General features: G+C 37.9%; 1 protein-coding gene across 10 annotated transcripts in view; it reads right to left on the bottom strand.

Annotated features, from left to right (window-relative positions):
• Positions 1-20,087, bottom strand: part of carmil3 (capping protein regulator and myosin 1 linker 3) — a 265,948-nt gene that overhangs the window by 128,384 nt on the left and 117,477 nt on the right. For all 10 annotated transcript variants that reach the window (XM_061935936.1, XM_061935943.1, XM_061935994.1 and 7 more), the window contains 4 exons: positions 18,489-18,562; positions 8,687-8,762; positions 5,958-6,046; positions 699-793 (listed from right to left, as the gene is read on the bottom strand). In XM_061935936.1, the coding sequence (XP_061791920.1) occupies positions 699-793; positions 5,958-6,046; positions 8,687-8,762; positions 18,489-18,562 (334 nt within the window). The remainder of the gene's footprint in view (positions 1-698; positions 794-5,957; positions 6,047-8,686; positions 8,763-18,488; positions 18,563-20,087) is intronic.

Genomic DNA, 20,087 nt, shown 5'->3' with positions numbered 1-20,087 from the left:
CATCTGAGCACATAACTTTGTTCCCGAAGGTCTTATCTTTGTCTATGTGACGTCAGATGAAACAAAACAAAAATTTTTGTTTCATCTGACCACATAACTTTGTTCCAGAAGGTCTTATCTTTGTCCATGTGATGTCAGATGAAACAAAAATGGAGCTGTTTGGTCCACAACACCCAGCAATATGTTTGGAGGAGAAAAGGTGAGGCCTTTAATCCCAGGAACACCAGACCTACCGTCAAGCATGGTGGTGGTAGTATTATGCTCTGGGCCTGTTTTGCTGCCAATGGAACTGGTGCTTTACAGAGAGTAAATGGGACAATGAAAAAGGAGGACTACCTCCAAGATTCATTACTTATTTGTGGATATGATGTTTGTTTACCTCTTTTTTTACTTTCAGGGTGCGGACAAACTTCAGTTAATATGATATAAAAAAAAAGAGATAATAAGTTATGGATAAAAGAAGCAGGAAGTTATCGGTATTGTGCATCCCTGTTAGATCGGTTGATTAGACAGAACCACGAGAGAAAAGCCGTGCGAGGCTCACAACGGGAACGCGCCTGGATGCGGCACGAGCGGGGAATAAATGCGGCAGAGGGGAAAAGTGCAGAGGCAGAAAATGAGTGATTTGGAACTCTTCAAAAGGAATCCAAAAGCTGAGATAAAGTAAAAGAACAGAGATGACCCGAGAGAGCTGGTACCTTGGTTGTCGAGCACGTTGTGAGCCAAGTTGAGGGAGTGGATCATGGAGCCCGGGTTCTCGGATAGTGCCGACGCCATTTTCTGCGGGAAATCCCTGGAAGGGAAAGAAGATGCACTTGAAATTGATGATCAGGTCATTATGTTGAATGTCCTGGATGCTTCTTTTGATGACAGTCTTACTCGGAACGGGGAGATCCTGATCCTTAGCTGAGGTCGCCTCAAACGACAATTTTTTTAAATGTTTAATTTTTTCTCTTTCATGCCCTCACCAAATTTGCTCCAAATAAAGTATTGATTTTACTAGTTAGATAATGTTTATAGCATAATTTGATACTTTTTGTTACATTCATAAGCATTTTTTTTTTGAGTTGGATTCTAGAAGCTTTCCCCGATTGCAAAAAAACCCACACCCCGACCCTCTCAACAATTATCACAATTTATCTTTTGAAACTGTACTGCTTAAATACCGTATTTTCCGAACTATAAGCCTGAATTTTAGAGAAACAAATATTTTCCCTTATTGTAGCCATATATAAGTCGCATATATATATATATTGTATAAAAAGTTATTTACGCAGAAATATTTTGTAAATGTTTATTTGTATCTATATTTGTTTCCATATGAATTATATATGTTAATATAATCTGTCTGCGTTAGCACTTATAATAACAATATCACTCATATTTGGTTAATTTTCAGGTTCGGTAAATGGAGTATTTTTGCCAGTTTCTGGATATTTTTATCATGAGAAGACCCTCGATCTTTTGACTCAATTGTTAGATATTTACTTACGATTTCGAATGCATAACAAAAAAAAAAAGAAGCATATATGTCCTTGTCTAAAACAATAAACAATAAACAGCACATCCCTTTCACATTTTTGCGTATTTACCAGTACGACTGACCTAATAATGTGGTCAGAGTGCGGAAGCGTAGAATCTACGGACATTGACGAAGGTATTCGTAGCGGAATATTCAAAATGGACAACTGACTTTGTGGCATTTTTTAATGTCTTACTTTTACTTTAAGGGTATTAAATATTCTCATTCCCTACCAAGTTCTTCGTAAACGCGACGACAACGTATACTTCGTCATATTACCGAGCTAGCCTGTTGAATAATCCGCGCATTGCTGCCGCCTAGATGAAGGCTTGCGCATTACAACCCGGTGCGCCTAGTGAACGGCATGATTCTGGTTGTGCTTACCGACCTCGAAGCAATTTTATTTGGTACATAATGTAATGATAAGTGTGACCAGTAGATGGCAGCCACACATAAGAGATACGTGTAGACCGCGAGATGACGCTAGTAACTTTAAATGTTCCATTGAGAATATAGAACATTACACACGGCGCTCAAAAATCTGTCAAAATGTTTTCGTACGACTTTGGTAAGCTACAAAACCACACCGCTTGATGGATTGTTGGCAAATTACGGCTACCATAGTCAGACGTACTGTGCTTCAACATAGGAGTATTATTATGGTGTGTGTATAAGGTAAGACATATTATCTGGCGTTTTTGTTTCGCAAATTATGCAAAAGCAACATTTCTTACCTTCAGGTACCTGCTGATGTGTATTTGGGATCTGCAGAAGTCCTAAAAATGTGCACTAAATGTGTCCATTTAGAAAAAAAAAATCATAATATGACTCCTTTAATGCGCCTTATAACCCGGTGCGCCTAATGTACGGCATAATTCTGGTTGTGCTTACCGACCTCGAAGCCATTTTATTTGGTACATGGTGTAATGATAAGTGTGACCAGTAGATGGCAGCCACACATAAGATATACGTGTAGACTGCAAGATGACGCCAGTAAACAACACCGAAACTTTAAATGTTCCATTGAGAATATAGATCATTACACACGGCGCTCAAAAATCTGTCAGTATGTTTTAGTACGACTTTGGTAAGCTACGAAACCGCACCGCTTGATGGATTGTTCGCGAATTACGGCTACCATAGTCAGACGTACTGTGCTTCAATACCAGTATTATTATGGTGTGTGTGTATAAGGTAAGACATATTATCTGGCGTTTTGTTTCGCAATATTATGCAAAAGCAACTTTTCTTACCTTTCTGGTACCTGCTGATGTGTATTTGGGATCTGCATAAGTCCTAAAAATGTGCACTAAATGTGTCCATTTAGAAAAGAAAAAAAAAAAAGACTCCTTTAATGCGCCTTATAACCCGGTGCGCCTAATGCACGGCATAATTATAGTTGTGCTTACCGACCTCGAAGAATTTGATTTGGTACGTAATGTAATGATAAATGTGGCCAGTAGATGGCAGCCACACATAAGAGATATGTGTAGACTGCAATTTGACGCCAATAAACACCGAAACTTTAAATGTTCCATTGAGAATCTAGAACATTACACACGGCGCTCAAAAATCTGTCAATATGTTTCCGTACGACTTTGCTAAGCTACGAAACCGCACCGCTTGATGGATTGTTGGCGAATTACGTCTACCATAGTCAGACGTACTGTGCTTCAATACCAGTATTATTATGGTGTGTGTATAAGGTAAGACATATTATCTGGCGTTTTGTTTCGCAATATTATGCAAAAGCAACTTTTCTTACCTTTCTGGTACCTGCTGATTTGTATTTGGGATCTGCATAAGTCCTAAAAATGTGCACTAAATGTGTCCATTTAGAAAAAAAAAATCATAATATGATTCTTTTAATGCGCCTTATAACCTGGTGCGCCTAATGTACAGCATAATTATGGTTGTTCTTACCGACCTCGAAGCATTTTTATTTGGTAAATGGTGTAATGATAAGTGTGGCCAGTAGATGGCAGCCACACATAAGAGATAAGTGTAGACTGCAATTTGACGCCAGTAAACAACACCGAAACTTTAAATGTTCCATTGAGAATCTAGAACATTACACACGGCGCTCAAAAATCTGGCAATATGTTTTCGTACGACTTTGGTAAGCTACGAAACCGCACCGCTTGGTGGATTGTTGGCGAATCACGGCTACCATAGTCAGACGTACTGTGCTTCAATACCAGTATTATTATGGTGTGTGTATAAGGTAAGACTTATTATCTGGCGTTTTGTTTCGCAATATTATGCAAAAGCAACTTTTCTTACCTTTCTGGTACCGGCTGATGTGTATTTGGGATCTGCATAAGTCTTTAAAATGTGCACTAAATGTGTCCATTTAGAAAAAAAATTCATAATATGACTCCTTTAATGCGCCTTATAATCCGGTGCGCCTAATGCACGGCATAATTATGGTTGTGCTTACCGACCTCGAAGCATTTTTATTTGGTACATGGTGTAATGATAAGTGTGGCCAGTAGATGGCAGCCACACATAAGAGATATGTGTAGACTGCAATTTGACGCCAGTAAACAACACCGAAACTTTAAATGTTCCATTGAGAATCTAGAACATTACACACGGCGCTCAGAAATCTGTCAATATGTTTTCGTACGACTTTGGTAAGCTACGAAACCGCACCGTTCGATGGATTGTTGGCGAATTACGTCTACCATAGTCAGACGTACTGTGCTTCAATACCAGTATTATTATGGTGTGTGTGTATAAGGTAAGACATATTATCTGGCGTTTTGTTTCGCAATATTATGCAAAAGCAACTTTTCTTACCTTTCTGGTACCTGCTGATGTGTATTTGGGATCTGCATAAGTCCTTAAAATGTGCACTAAATGTGTCCATTTAGAAAAAATAATCATAATATGACGCCTTTAATGCGCCTTATAATCCGGTGCGCCTAATGCACGGCATAATTATGGTTGTGCTTACCGACCTCGAAGCCATTTTATTTGGTACATGGTATAATGATAAGTGTGACCAGTAGATGGCAGCCACACATAAGAGATATGTGTAGACTGCAATTTGACGCCAGTAAACAACACCGAAACTTTAAATGTTCCATTGAGAATCTAGAACATTACACACGGCGCTCAAAAATCTGGCAATATGTTTTCGTACGACTTTGGTAAGCTACGAAACCACACCGCTTGATGGATTGTTGGCGAATTACGTCTACCATAGTCAGACGTACTGTGCTTCAATACCAGTATTATTATGGTGTGTGTATAAGGTAAGACATTATCTGGCGTTTTGTTTCGCAATATTATGCAAAAGGAACTTTTCTTACCTTTCTAGTACCTGCTGATGTGTATTTGGGATCTGCATAAGTCTTAAAAATGTGCACTAAATGTGTCCATTGAGAAAAAAAAATCATAATATGACTCCTTCAATGCGCCTTATAATCCGGTGCGCCTAATGCACGACATAATTATGGTTGTGGTTACCGACCTCGAAGCAATTTTATTTGGTACATAATGTAATGATAAGTGTGGCCAGTAGATGGCAGCCACACATAAGAGATATGTGTAGACTGCAATTTGACGCCAGTAAACACCGAAACTTTAAATGTTCCATTGAGAATATAGAACATTACACACGGCGCTCAAAAATCTGTCAATATGTTTTCGTACGACTTTGATAAGCTACGAAACCGCACCGCTTGACGGATTGTTGGCGAATTACGGCTACCATAGTCAGACGTACTGTGCTTCAATACCAGTATTATTATGGTGTGTGTATAAGGTAAGACATATTATCTGGCGTTTTGTTTCGCAATATTATGCAAAAGCAACTTTTCTTACCTTTCCGGTACCTGCTTATGTGTATTTGGGATCTGTTCTAATTCATCCCAAAGGTGTTCTATCAGGGTTCAGGTCAGGACTCTGTGCAGACCAGTCAAGTTCATCCACACCAGACTCTGTCATCCATGTCTTTATGGGCCTTGCTTTGTGCACTGGTGCACAGTCATGGGTGGACACCATACTTTTGGCCATATAGTCTATATCAGTGTGTTAATGTATATATATATATATTTTTTTGTCTCATAATGTCCCTGTACATGAAATTCACTTGATTGATTCCAAAACGACGGACCTATTCTTGCAGTAAGACGTCTACAGAGAACATTGCCGCAGGGAGATGAGAAATCAATAGCAGAGATTGAAAAGTGGAGAAGAAAGAAGAACTGGAGAGGTCAAGTCGGCGATGAAAAAAGAGGGTGTGAGACGAGGTGAGGTGTGAAGGACGGAGGCAGGCGACAAGAGACGAGAGACTAGCAGCCAGTGAAAAAAGGACAAAGGAGAAAATGAAGTCATGTTGAATAAAAGCAGCCGGAGAAAGGAAGTTCGTTGCAAACATGTTTTGAAAAAAAAAGAAAAAAAAAAGGGTGAGGAATTAAAAACCTACGACTTCAGTCCGGCATTTTCCAGAGTGAGTTCCTCCAGACTGTTGGACTTGCTGACTGTGTGCAGGACCTGGTCCACCACCTCGGACCCCTGCAGGGAAATAAACAACATAAGATTCACTCTTAACTAATTGGACAAAGACATGATTGTAGGGAACACAAATTGTGATATATATATATATATATATATATATATATATATATATAGACATTTGACGTCACTATGGGAAGTTTTGACGGAGCAGAAACGTGTGAACTCGTTGGGAGTTTCCTCCTCTCCCAGCTCGCTAGCCTCAATCTGAACCTTGGTATTTACCGTGATGACGGACTGGCAGTGTGTCGCGCCTCACCAAGGAACAGCGAGAATACCAAGAAGCGCATATGCCAAATTTTCAAAGAGAACGGCCTACGGATCACGATTGAAGCCAACAAGCAAACCGTCAACTTCCTTGACGTCACTTTCAACCTGAGAAATAACAGCTACCAACCATTCACGAAACCCAACACAACACTCCAATACGTGCACCATGACAGCAACCACCCACCCACCACCACGAAAAGAATACCTACCGGAATCAATAAAAGGCTATCGATGCTGTCATCTAGCAAAGCTGAATTTAACCAAGCAACCCCCCCGTACCAAAAAGCCCTTGATGAAAGCGGATACAATTTCACCCTCACCTATGAACCCACGCCAGGAAACCAGCCAAAAAAGAACAGAAAACGGAACGACATCATCTGGTACAACCCCCCATACAGCAAAAACGTCTCAACGAACATTGGACACAAATTCCTCAATCTGATTGACAAACACTTTCCCAAAGACAACATCCTAAGAAAAGTATTCAACAAGAACAACATTAAATTGAGCTACAGCTGCATGAACAATATACGACAAATCATCTCAAACCACAACAAAACAATTGCAAATGAGCCGTCGGCCCTCAGACAGAGCGACTCCAAAACCAACAAAGGATGTAATTGTCGAAAGAAACCTGATTGCCCCCTCAACGGGGGGTGCTTACAAACATCAGTTGTCTACCAATCTAAGGTAATACGCAAGGACATTAACACATCCGACACATATGTAGGATTAACCGAGGGAGAATTCAAAACCAGATGGAACAATCACAAGGCTTCTTTCAGGAACAAAAACCTGCGAAATACCACAGAACTCAACAAACACATTTGGGACCTCAAAGACAATAATGTTGAATATTCAATAACATGGCAAATTCTTGCATCCAGCACACCTTACAATAGTGGTAATAAAAGATGCAACCTATGCTTGAAAGAGAAACTGTTTATTATTTACCGTCCAGACCTGTCATCCCTCAACAAGCGCAGCGAAATTGTAACAACATGCCACCATAGACGGAAACACCTCCTAGGCAACACATGAGCCAATCACCACGCCCCTAGGCCAGCCTGTACCCACCCACTCTGTGCCCTATATAAACCATGGTATGCGAATGCTCCCATTAAAATCTCCTGACGATTGAGGGTACCCCCCCTCATGAAACAGGCCTGTAGAGATGAAATAGTCTTGTGATTTTTTTCCCACACATACATATATATATATATATATATATATATATATATATATATATATATATATATACATATATACACACACACACACACACACACACACACGTACATATACATACATATACATACATACATGCAAACAAACATATATATATACACATTCTGTATATATATATATATATATATATACACATATACACAAACATACATACACATATATACTATACATATACATGCATATATACATATACACACATGTTTATGTATATATATGTATATATACATACATATATACACATACATACATATACATACAAATATACATATACATACATACATATATATACATATACAGTATACATATATACATACATACGGTATATACATATATACTATACATATATACTATAGATATACATATATATACAAATATATATACATATATACATGCATATACAAACATATATACATATATACATATACATACACATATATACATATACATACATACATATACATACATACATATATACTATAGATATACATACATATATACATATACATACAAATATATATACATATGCATGTATATACAAATATATATACATATATATACATACACATATATATACATATACATATATATATACATATACAGTATACATATACATACATATATACATACATACATACATATACACATATACATACATATACACATATACATACATATATATATATATATATATATACATATATATATATACACATATATATATATATATATATATATATTTACAAATATAATCTATTAAAATATAGTGATTAATAGTGATTTAATTAGAAATAAATCCAAATTTAATTGAAGCTTAGGCACATGCTGGCAAAAGAGCAGTTTCACAATGTGGAAAAATGAAACACTTACAATGAAACAACACTTACAATGAAACGACACTTACAATGAAACGACACTTACAATGAAACGACACTTACAATGAAACGACACTTACAATGAAACGACACTTACAATGAAACGACACTTACAATGAAACGACACTTACAATGAAACGACACTTACAATGACACGACACTTACAATGAAACAACACTTACAATGAAACAACACTTACAATGAAACAACACTTACAATGAAACAACACTTACAATGAAACAACACTTACAATGCGCATGTCTTTGCAGTACAGCTTGGTGAACCAGGTGTTGTACGCTATAGATGCCACGATCACGGCCAGATCCCTGGAACACACACACACACACGCGCACACACGCGCACGCACACACACACACACACACACACACACACACACACACACACACACACACACACACACACACACACACACACACACACACACACACACACACACACACACACACACACACACACACACACACACACACACACACACACACACACACACACACACACACACACACACACACACACACACACACACAGTGTCAGATCCATAAATAGGCTAAATCAGTCCCCTAGAAACATCAGTCACAGATTCAAACAGTCACATTATTGCAGCTGAGCTTCTTTGAGGCAGTTTATCATCTGGACACAAAGGACACAGTGGGCCGAGCCACAGCCTGAAGGATGGCTGATACCACTGATGACCGATACCACTGATGACTGATACCACTGACCACGCCAGGCAGCAACCAGGACAAGTCAGAGAGAAAGAGGGATCACATGTGCTGTGATTGATGGAGGAGTCAGTCAAGTGTTGGGCCAAGTCTGGACCACAGCTGATAGTCGCAGGCACACAAAGTGCATGTGTTTATAAACTAAGTGTGCACGCATCAACTCACAGCAAATAATATCATATTTGTATCATTCCGTCAAAGGAGCAATGGCCACATCTTAAAATGCAACTTAAAACACATACAAACACATAAAGTAGACAACCTTTGTGACAATCTGTGCTTGTAGAACCCCCCAAGTGTGCATGCATGTGTGCTTGTAGAACCCCCCAAATTGTGCATGCATGTGTACTTGTAGAACCCCCCAAGTATGCATGCATGTGTGCTTGTAGAACCCCCCAAGTGTGCATGTATTTGTGCTTGTAGAACCCCCCAAGTGTGCATGCATGTGTGCTTGTAGAACCCCCCAAGTGTGCATGCATGTGTGCTTGTAGAACCCCCCCCCCAAGTGTGCATGCATGTGTGCTTGTAGAACCCCCCCTCCAAGTGTGCATGCATGTGTGCTTGTAGAACCCCCCCAAGTGTGCATGCATGTGTGCTTGTAGAACCCCCCTCCCAGTGTGTCCAACTAAAGCCACCTTGTGACAGTGAGGAGACAGATAAAGAGAATAAGCCCAGAGGGGGACAAGGAAATACATATACACTTACATATATACACATAAATATATATATATATATATATATAAATATATATACACATATATATATATATATACAGTATATATTTAAACATATACATATATACACACACACACACAGTATATACAGGTAAAAGCCAGTAAATTAGAATATTTTGAAAAACTTGATTTATTTCAGTAATTGCATTCAAAAGGTGTAACTTGTACATTATATTTATTCATTGCACACAGACTGATGCATTCAAATGTTTATTTCATTTAATTTTGATGATTTGAAGTGGCAACAAATGAAAATCCAAAATTCCGTGTGTCACAAAATTAGAATATTACTTAAGGCTAATACAAAAAAGGGATTTTTAGAAATGTTGGCCAACTGAAAAGTATGAAAATGAAAAATATGAGCATGTACAATACTCAATCCTTGGTTGGAGCTCCTTTTGCCTCAATTACTGCGTTAATGCGGCGTGGCATGGAGTCGATGAGTTTCTGGCACTGCTCAGGTGTTATGAGAGCCCAGGTTGCTCTGATAGTGGCCTTCAACTCTTCTGCGTTTTTGGGTCTGGCATTCTGCATCTTCCTTTTCACAATACCCCACAGAGTTTCTATGGGGCTAAGGTCAGGGGAGTTGGCGGGCCAATTTAGAACAGAAATACCATGGTCCGTAAACCAGGCACGGGTAGATTTTGCGCTGTGTGCAGGCGCCAAGTCCTGTTGGAACTTGAAATCTCCATCTCCATAGAGCAGGTCAGCAGCAGGAAGCATGAAGTGCTCTAAAACTTGCTGGTAGACGGCTGCGTTGACCCTGGATCTCAGGAAACAGAGTGGACCGACACCAGCAGATGACATGGCACCCCAAACCATCACCCAACCATGCAAATTTTGCATTTCCTTTGGAAATCGAGGTCCCAGAGTCTGGAGGAAGACAGGAGAGGCACAGGATCCACGTTGCCTGAAGTCTAGTGAAAAGTTTCCACCATCAGTGATGGTTTGGGGTGCCATGTCATCTGCTGGTGTCGGTCCACTCTGTTTCCTGAGATCCAGGGTCAACGCAGCCGTCTACCAGCAAGTTTTAGAGCACTTCATGCTTCCTGCTGCTGACCTGCTCTATGGAGATGGAGATTTCAAGTTCCAACAGGACTTGGCGCCTGCACACAGCGCAAAATCTACCCGTGCCTGGTTTAAGGACCATGGTATTTCTGTTCTAAATTGGCCCGCCAACTCCCCTGACCTTAGCCCCATAGAAAATCTGTGGGGTATTGTGAAAAGGAAGATGCAGAATGCCAGACCCAAAAACGCAGAAGAGTTGAAGGCCACTATCAGAGCAACCTGGGCTCTCATAACACCTGAGCAGTGCCAGAAACTCATCGACTCCATGCCACGCCGCATTAACACAGTAATTGAGGCAAAAGGAGCTCCAACCAAGTATTGAGTATTGTACATGCTCATATTTTTCATTTTCATACTTTTCAGTTGGCCAACATTTCTAAAAATCCCTTTTTTGTATTAGCCTTAAGTAATATTCTAATTTTGTGACACACGGAATTTTGGATTTTCATTTGTTGCCACTTCAAATCATCAAAATTAAATGAAATAAACATTTGAATGCATCAGTCTGTGTGCAATGAATAAATATAATGTACAAGTTACACCTTTTGAATGCAATTACTGAAATAAATCAAGTTTTTCAAAATATTCTAATTTACTGGCTTTTACCTGTATATATATATGCACACACACACACACACACACACACACACACACACACACACACACACACACACACACACACACACACACACACACACACACACACACACACACACACACACACACACACACACATATATATATATATTTAGAGTAGAACCGCTACAGCTGGTGTCACAGCTGAGGCAGTAGTGTAACATGATGTGGAGTGTCCAACTTCATCAACATGACAGACTAGTGATGGATGTGATGACAGCAAGACGAGTGATTGACCTCTCATGTCACTCATGCAGCCTGACGCTCCATCCACGGAAACTGGCAGCTGCTTCTACCACTACGGAAAATGTAATAAATACACATACGACGTTTCTGGGTGTTGTTGATAAATGGCCTTCGCTTTGCATAGCAGAGTTTTAACTTGCACTTACAGATGTAGCGACCAACTGTAGGTTACTGACAGTGGTTTTCTGAAGTGTTCCTGAGCCCATGTGGTGATACCCTTTACACACTGACGTCGCTTTTTGATGCCGTACCGCCTGAGGGATCGAAGGACACGGGCATTGCAGCTTACGTGCAGTGATTTCTCCAGATTCTCTGAACCCTTTGATGATATTACGGAGCGTAGATGGTGAAATCCCTAAATTCCTTGCAATAGCTGGTTGAGAAATGTTGTTCTTAAACAATTTGCTCAGGCATTTGTTGACAAAGTGGTGACCCTCGCCCCATCCTTGTTTGTGAACAACTTGAGCATTTCATGGAAGCTGCTTTTATACCCAATCATGGCACCCACCTGTTCCCAATTAGCCCGTTCACCTGTGGGATGTTCCAAATAAGTCTTTGATGAGCTTTTCTCAGTCTTTTTTGCCACTTATGCCAGCTTTTTTGAAACATGTTGCAGGCAACCAATTCCAAATGAGCTAATATTTGCAAAAACAACATTAAATTACTTGTCCTTGCAGTCTACTTCAATTGTTTTCCCTCTGCGAGCATGGTCCAATTCCCCATGCGAGAAGGGTGTAGTGACAGGGGGGAAACAAAAGAGGTCTTGGAAAGTCGCGAGTGCACAGAAATGAGTAATTGGGAGGAAAAGCTCAAGCGCTGCGGCGGTTTCTGCTCGCTATTTAATGCATTAATAAATGCATGAGTTGCAGCAATGATGCACGGAGAATGGATTTGTGTTCGCCGCATAACACGACTCCCCCGGCAATGAGCCTTTGTACGTCCCAATAGCGCCTGGACTGGGGTGAAAAAGTGCTGCTTTCAAGGACTTAAGACTACTTTTAAATGTTGCGTTTATGGACAAGCGGACAAACAGTATGGAGGAACAAGAGAAGACATGACATTTTACATGCGCTGTATTGCCAAAAGTATTTGGCCACCTGCCTTGACTCACATATGAACTTGAAGTATTCCTAACCCTTAGGGTTCAATATGACCTTTTGCAGCTATTACAGCTTCAACTGTTCTGGGAAGGCTGTCCACAAGGTTGCGGAGTGTGTTTATAGGAATTTTACACTGTTCTTCCAAAAGCGCATTGGTGATGTTGGTCGAGAAGACCTGGAAGAAAAATCCTGACTTTTTGACAGAAAAAATACCGATTTTTTTGACAGAAAAATCCTGAGTTTTGAATCTTAAAAAATCCTGTTTTTCTGACAGAAAAAAAATTATTTTTTTGACAGAATAAATTCCGTTTTGACAGAATAAATTCCGACTTTTTGACAGAAAAATACTGACTTTTTGACTGATAAAATACAGATTTTTTGACATAATAAATCCCGACTTTCTGACAGAAAAAAAACTGACTTTTTGACAGAATAAATTCCGATTTTTCGACAGAATAAATGCCGACTTTTTGACAGAAAAATACTGACTTTTTGACTGATAAAATACAGATTTTTTGACATAATAAATCCCGACTTTTTGACAGAAAAAATACAGACTTTTTGACACTTCCAAAAAAACCTGATTATTTGACAGAAAAAAAACTGACTTTTTGACAGAAAAAAAACTGACTTTTTGACAGAATAAATTCCGATTTTTCGACAGAATAAATTCCGATTTTTCGACAGAAAAATACTGACTTTTTGACTGATAAAATACAGATTTTTTGACATAATAAATCCCGACTTTTGACAAAAAAAATACCGATTTTTTGACAGAAAAAATCCTGACTTTCTGTCAGAAAAAAATCCTGACTTTTTGACACTCAGAAAACCCCCCGATTTTTTGACAGGAAAAAAATGATTTTTTGACAGAATAAATCCCGACTTCCTGACAGAAAAATACCGACTTTTTGACATAAAAAAATACAGATTTTTTGACAGAAAAAATCCTGACTTTCTGACAGAAAAAATCCTGACTTTCTGACAGAAGAAAATCCAGACTTTTTGACACTTACAAAAAACCCGACTTTTTGACAGAAAAATACCGACTTTTTGACAGAGACAGAAAAATACCGACTTTTTGACATTTAAAAAAAAAACTGATTTTTTGACAGAAAATACCGACTTTTTGACAGAAAAAATACAAATTCTTTGACAGAAAAAATACCGATTTTTTGACAGAAAAAATACAGATTTTTGACAGAAAAAATACCGATTTGACAGAAAAGAATCCTGGCCTTTTGACACTTAAATAAAACCCGACTTTTTGACAGAAAAAATACTGACTTTTTGACAGAAAAAATACTGACTTTTTGACAGAAAAATACCGACTTTTTGACAGAAAAATACCGACTTTTTGACATTTTAAAAAAAAACTGATTTTTTGACAGAAAATACCGACTTTTTGACAGAAAAAATACAAATTCTTTGACAGAAAAAATACCGATTTTTTGACAGAAAAAATACAGATTTTTGACAGAAAAAATACCGATTTGACAGAAAAGAATCCTGGCCTTTTGACACTTAAATAAAACCCGACTTTTTGACAGAAAAAATACTGACTTTTTGACAGAAAAAATACTGACTTTTTGACAGAAAAAAAAAGATTTTTTGACAGAAAAAAAAAATTTTTGACAGAAAAAACCCCCGACTTTTTGACAGAAAAAAATACCGACTTTTTGACAAAAAAAAAATACCGATTTTTTGACAGAAAAAATCCTGACTTTCTGACAGAAAAAAATCCTTACTTTGACACTTAGAAAACCCCCCGACTTTTTGACAGAATAAATCCCGACTTTCTGACAAGAAAAATACCGACTTTTTGACAGAAAAGACCTGATTTTTTGACAGAATAAATTCCGATTTTTTTGACAGAATAAATTCCAAATTTCTGACAGAAAAATCCGGACTTTTTGACAGAATAAATCCTGACTTCCTGACAGAAAAATACAGATTTTTTGACAGAAAAAATACAGATTTTTGACAGAAAAAATCCTGACTTTCTGACAGAAAAAAATCCTGACTTTTTGACACTTACAAAAAACCCGACTTTTTGACAGAAAAAATACCGACTTTTTGACACAAAAAATACCAATTTTTTGACAGAAAAATACACATTTTTTGACAGGAAAATACAAATTTTTTGACAGAAAAAAATACTGATTTTTTGACAGAAAAAATACAGATATTCCTGACAGAAATAATACCGATTTTTTGACAGAAAAATACCAATTTTTTGACAGAAAAATACAAATTTTTTGACAGGAAAATACAAATTTTTTGACAGAAAAATACACATTTTTTGACAGAAAAAAATACAGATTTTTTGACAGAAAAAATACAGATATTCCTGACAGAAATAATACCGATTTTTTGACAGAAAAATACCGATTTGACAGAAAAAATCCTGACCTTTTAACAGTTACAAAAAAAAACCAGACTTTTTGACAGAAAAAATACTGACTTTTTGACAGAAAAAAATACTGTCTTTTTGACACTTAGAAAAAAAACAAAACGATTTTTTGACAGAAAAACCTGATTTTTTGACAGAAAAACCTGATTTTTTGACAGAATGAATCCCGACTTTCTGACAGAATAAATCCTGACTTTCTAACAGAAAAATACAGACTTTCTGACAGAAAAATACAGACTTTTTGACAGAAAAAGTACCGATTTTTTGACAGAGAAAGTACCGATTTTTGGACAGAACAAATTCTGACTTTCTGACAGAAAAAAATCCTGACTTTTTGACACTTTAAAAAACCCCCGATTTTTTTTACAGAAAAACATGATTTTGACAGCAAAAAACAGATTTTTTGACAGAATAAATCCCGACTTTCTGACAGAAAAAAACAACTTTTTGACATAAAAAGTACCGATTTTTGGACAGAAAAAGTATTAACTTTTTGACAGAAAAAATACTGAACTTTTGACAGAAAAAATACTGACTTTTTGACGGAAAAAAAACAGATTTTTTGTCAGAAAAAAAAACAGATTTTTTGACAGAATAAAAACAAGATTTTTTGACAGAAAAATACCGACTTTTTGACAGATAAAATACCGATTTTTTGACTGAAAAAATCCTGACTTTCTTACAGAAAAAAATCCTGACTTTTTGACACTTCCAAAAAAAACTGATTTTTTTGACAGAAAAAATACCGATTTTTTGACAGAAAAATTCCTGACTTTCTGACACTTAGAAAAGAAAAAAAAACTTTTTGACAGAAAAAATACCAATTTTTTGACACTTCCAAAAAAACCCTGATTTTTTGACAGAAAAAATTCCTGTCTTTCTGGCAGAAAAAAATCATCACTTTTTGACACTTCCAAAAAAAACAGATTTTTTGACAGAAAAATACCGATTTTTTGACAAAAAAATCCTGACTTTCTGACGGAAAAAAATCCTGACCTTTTTCTCACAATAAAGACCACAGCTGACTTTGGCCAAGCCAAGTGATTAGGACACCTGATTGTGACCATCTGGATGGCAATGTACTGCATGTTGTCACATTTTAGAACCTCTGCTTTGCCAAAAAAAAAAAAAAAAAGACTGAATAAAAGAAAGAATCCCAACAGTTCCTTTAAGACAAGCAAGCGGGAAAAGCTGACAGTGAAGACAGTATCAGGCCAACGTTTTGTGTTTGCTTTTCAAACAGCATGTTGGGAAGGTTCAATACAAGAAGGATGTCAGCTGCCAGGCTTGTGATGTAAAACGGATGTTTAGTTTTTCACGTTCAAGCACTGAAAAATCCCAACTTTGGTTTTTGTCAATCAGAACAATGCAGGAAGTGATGTCAAATAAATAAATATCAATTCTAAGTTTTTTTTATTGAGTAAGGGTGTCAACATTTTTCGATTGAATTGCGATTCTTATTTCTAACGATTCTAAATCGATTAAAAAAAAATCCAATACATTTTAAACGTTAAAATCCTGCCCAGCCAATCAGACATATCATATAGTTGATGTAGATGATCTATATCTGCTCTACACATTTACTGTACCGTATTTTCCGCACCATAAGGCGCCCTGGGTTATAAGCCGCGCCTTCAATGAACGGCATATTTCAAAACTTTGTCCACCTATAAGCCGCCCCGTGTTATAAGTCGCATCTAACTGCGCTAAAGGAATGTCAAAAAAACAGTCAGATAGGTCAGTCAAACTTTAATAATATATTAAAAACCAGCGTGATGTGGGCGCGCATGGAGTCGTATATAAACATGGACGGAGCTGCGTGAAAAAAGCCACCCGGCCTCTTCGCGTAAACTTCCCTTAACCACTCGCTCATCTTTTCTTCATCCATCCCTTCGAGTTAGCTTTCATGATGACGCCGGCTGGAAAGGTCTCTTTTGGCAAGGTCTTCCTTTTGAATATCACCATGGGTGGAAGTTTCTGGCCATTAGCATGGCAAGCTAGAACCACAGTGAAGGATGACTTCTCATTCCCTGTGGTGCGAATATTCACCGTACGTGCTCCCGTTGTATCCACAGTGCGGTTCACAGGAATATCAAAAGTCAGTGGAACCTCGTCCATGTTGATAATGTTCTCTGGCCGGATCTTTTTTTCAGCTATCTTGTTTTTACAATATGCACGGAAAGTAGCCAGCTTTTCTTGAAAGTCTTTAGGCAGTTGCTGTGAAATAGTAGTCCGTGTGCGGATGGAGAGATTGCGTCTTTTCATGAACCGGAAACCTGTCGCTTAGTAGGAGCCATTTTGTGGTCTTTACAGATGTAAACACACAAAGGAAATGAAACGTAATATCCGCGCGCTTCTTCTTCTTCTACGCGGGCGGGTGGTTGCTTACAGTAGAAGAAGAAGCGCTTCCTGTTCTATGGGGGCGGGTGCTTACCTTGGCGGTTGCTTGCGTAGAAGAAGAAGCACTTCCTCTTCTACGGGGAAAAAAGATGGCGGCTGTTTACCGTAGTTGCGAGACCGAAACTTTATGAAAATGAATCTTAATATTAATCCATATATAAAGCGCACCGGGTTATAAGCCGCACTGTCAGCTTTTGAGTAAATTTGTGGTTTTTAGGTGCGGCTAATAGTGCGGAAAATACGGTATTTGTATTTGACTTTATTAAATGTTTGGGTAGAATTTTATGAAATGATGCCAGTTTTCTTTTTGGTAAAATAAAACATTTCTATTTTATTGAGGATTGTAGTGAATCATAGAACCGGCACCCAATGCTATTAAAAAAAATAATGATTTTGAATCAAGAATAGTTTTTGAAAGGAGAAATTATTCTGAATCGAATTGTTACCAAAAATAATGGATTTGAATCATACAGTCACTGATAATTTCTTTAATTATATGAGCTTATAATAACTGTCTTCCAGTTACAGCGTACATTTTTCTCAACACCACATTGGAAACAGAAGCCATCTAAAATAAATATAGAAATAATATTTAGTAGCTCTGAAAAAATAACCATGATATTAATCATCAACAGCATCCATAATGACTAAGTTCACACAGGAGACACATGATCTTGCATGGAGTGATTTCAACATTAACGAATGGTCTCACCTGCTGTCAAGATGGCTGAAATCCATTAGGTTGAACTCTCGGTTGTCCTGAGAGTGGTAGATGGTGTCTACATCCTGGCAACGGAACACAGGTGAGGTTTAGGAGGAGCAAAGACGGGACAAGGGTGAAGGAGCACGGTCGTTGTTGGCAAATTACGGCTACCATAGTCAGACGTACTGTGCTTCAACATTAGGAGTATTATTATGGTGTGTGTATAAAGTAAAACATATTATCTGGTGTTTTGTTTCGCAATATTATGCAAAAGCAACATTTCTTACATTTCTGGTACCTGCTGATCTGTATTTGGGATCTGCATAAGTCCAGAAAATGTGCGCATGTCCATTTAGAAAAAAAAAAATCATAATATGACCCCTTTAATGCGCCTTATAATCCGATGCGCCTAATGTACGGCATAATTCTGGCTGTGCTTACCAACCTCGAAGCAATTTTATTTGGTACATGGTGTAATAATAACTGTGACCAGTAGATGGCAGTCACACATAAGACATACGTGTAGACTGCAATATGACGCCAGTAAACACCAAAACTTTAAATATTCCATTGAGAATATAGACCATTACATACACAAGGCTCTCAAAAATCTGTCAAAATGTTTTTAGTACGACTTTGTACGACAAAGCCGCACCGCTTGATGGATTGTTGGCGAATTACGGCTGCCATAGTCAGACGTGCCGTGCTTCAACATAGGAGTATTATTATGGTGTGTGTATAAGGTAAGAAATATTATCTGGTGTTTTATTTCGCAATATTATGCAAAAGCAACTTTTCTTACTTTTCTGGTACCTGCTGATCTGTATTTGGGATCTGCATAAGTCCTAAAAATGTGCGCGCGTCCATTTAGAAAAAAAATCATATGACCCCTTTAATGCGCCTTATAACCCAATGCGCCTAATGTACGGCATAATTCTGGCTGTGCTTACCAACCTCGAAGCAATTTTATTTGGTACATGGTGTAATGATAACTGTGACCAGTAGATGGCAGTCACACATAAGAGATACGTGTCGACTGCAATATGACGCCAGTAAACACCAAAACTTTAAATATTCCATTGAGAATATAGACCATTACATACACCAGGCGCACAAAAATCTGTCAAAATGTTTTTAGTACGACTTTGTACGACAAAGCCGCACCGCTTGATGGATTGTTGGCGAATTACGGCTACCATAGTCAGACGTACCATGCTTCAACATGGGAGTATTATTATGGTGTGTGTATAAGGTAAGAAATATTATCTGGTGTTTTATTTCGCAATATTATGCAAAAGCAAATTTTCTGACCATCTGGTACCTGCTGATCTGTATTTGGGATCTGCATAAGTCCTGAAAATGTGCGCACGTCCATTTAGAAAAAAAAAATCATTATATGACCCCTTTAATGCGCCTTAAAATCCGGTGCGCCTAATGTACGGAATAATTCTGGTTGTGCTTACCAACTTCGAAGCAATTTTATTTGGTACATGGTGCAATGATAAATGTGACTAGTAGATGGCAGCCACACATAAGAGATACGTGTAGACTGCAATATGACGCCAGCAAACACCAAAACTTTAAATATTCCATTGAGAATATAGACCA

The sequence above is a fragment of the Nerophis lumbriciformis genome, linkage group LG03, assembly GCF_033978685.3.
Source record: "Nerophis lumbriciformis linkage group LG03, RoL_Nlum_v2.1, whole genome shotgun sequence".
Taxonomy (NCBI): domain Eukaryota; kingdom Metazoa; phylum Chordata; class Actinopteri; order Syngnathiformes; family Syngnathidae; genus Nerophis; species Nerophis lumbriciformis.
The sequence above is the reverse complement of the archived record's forward strand: the minus strand, read 5'-3'. Positions and strand labels throughout refer to the sequence as shown.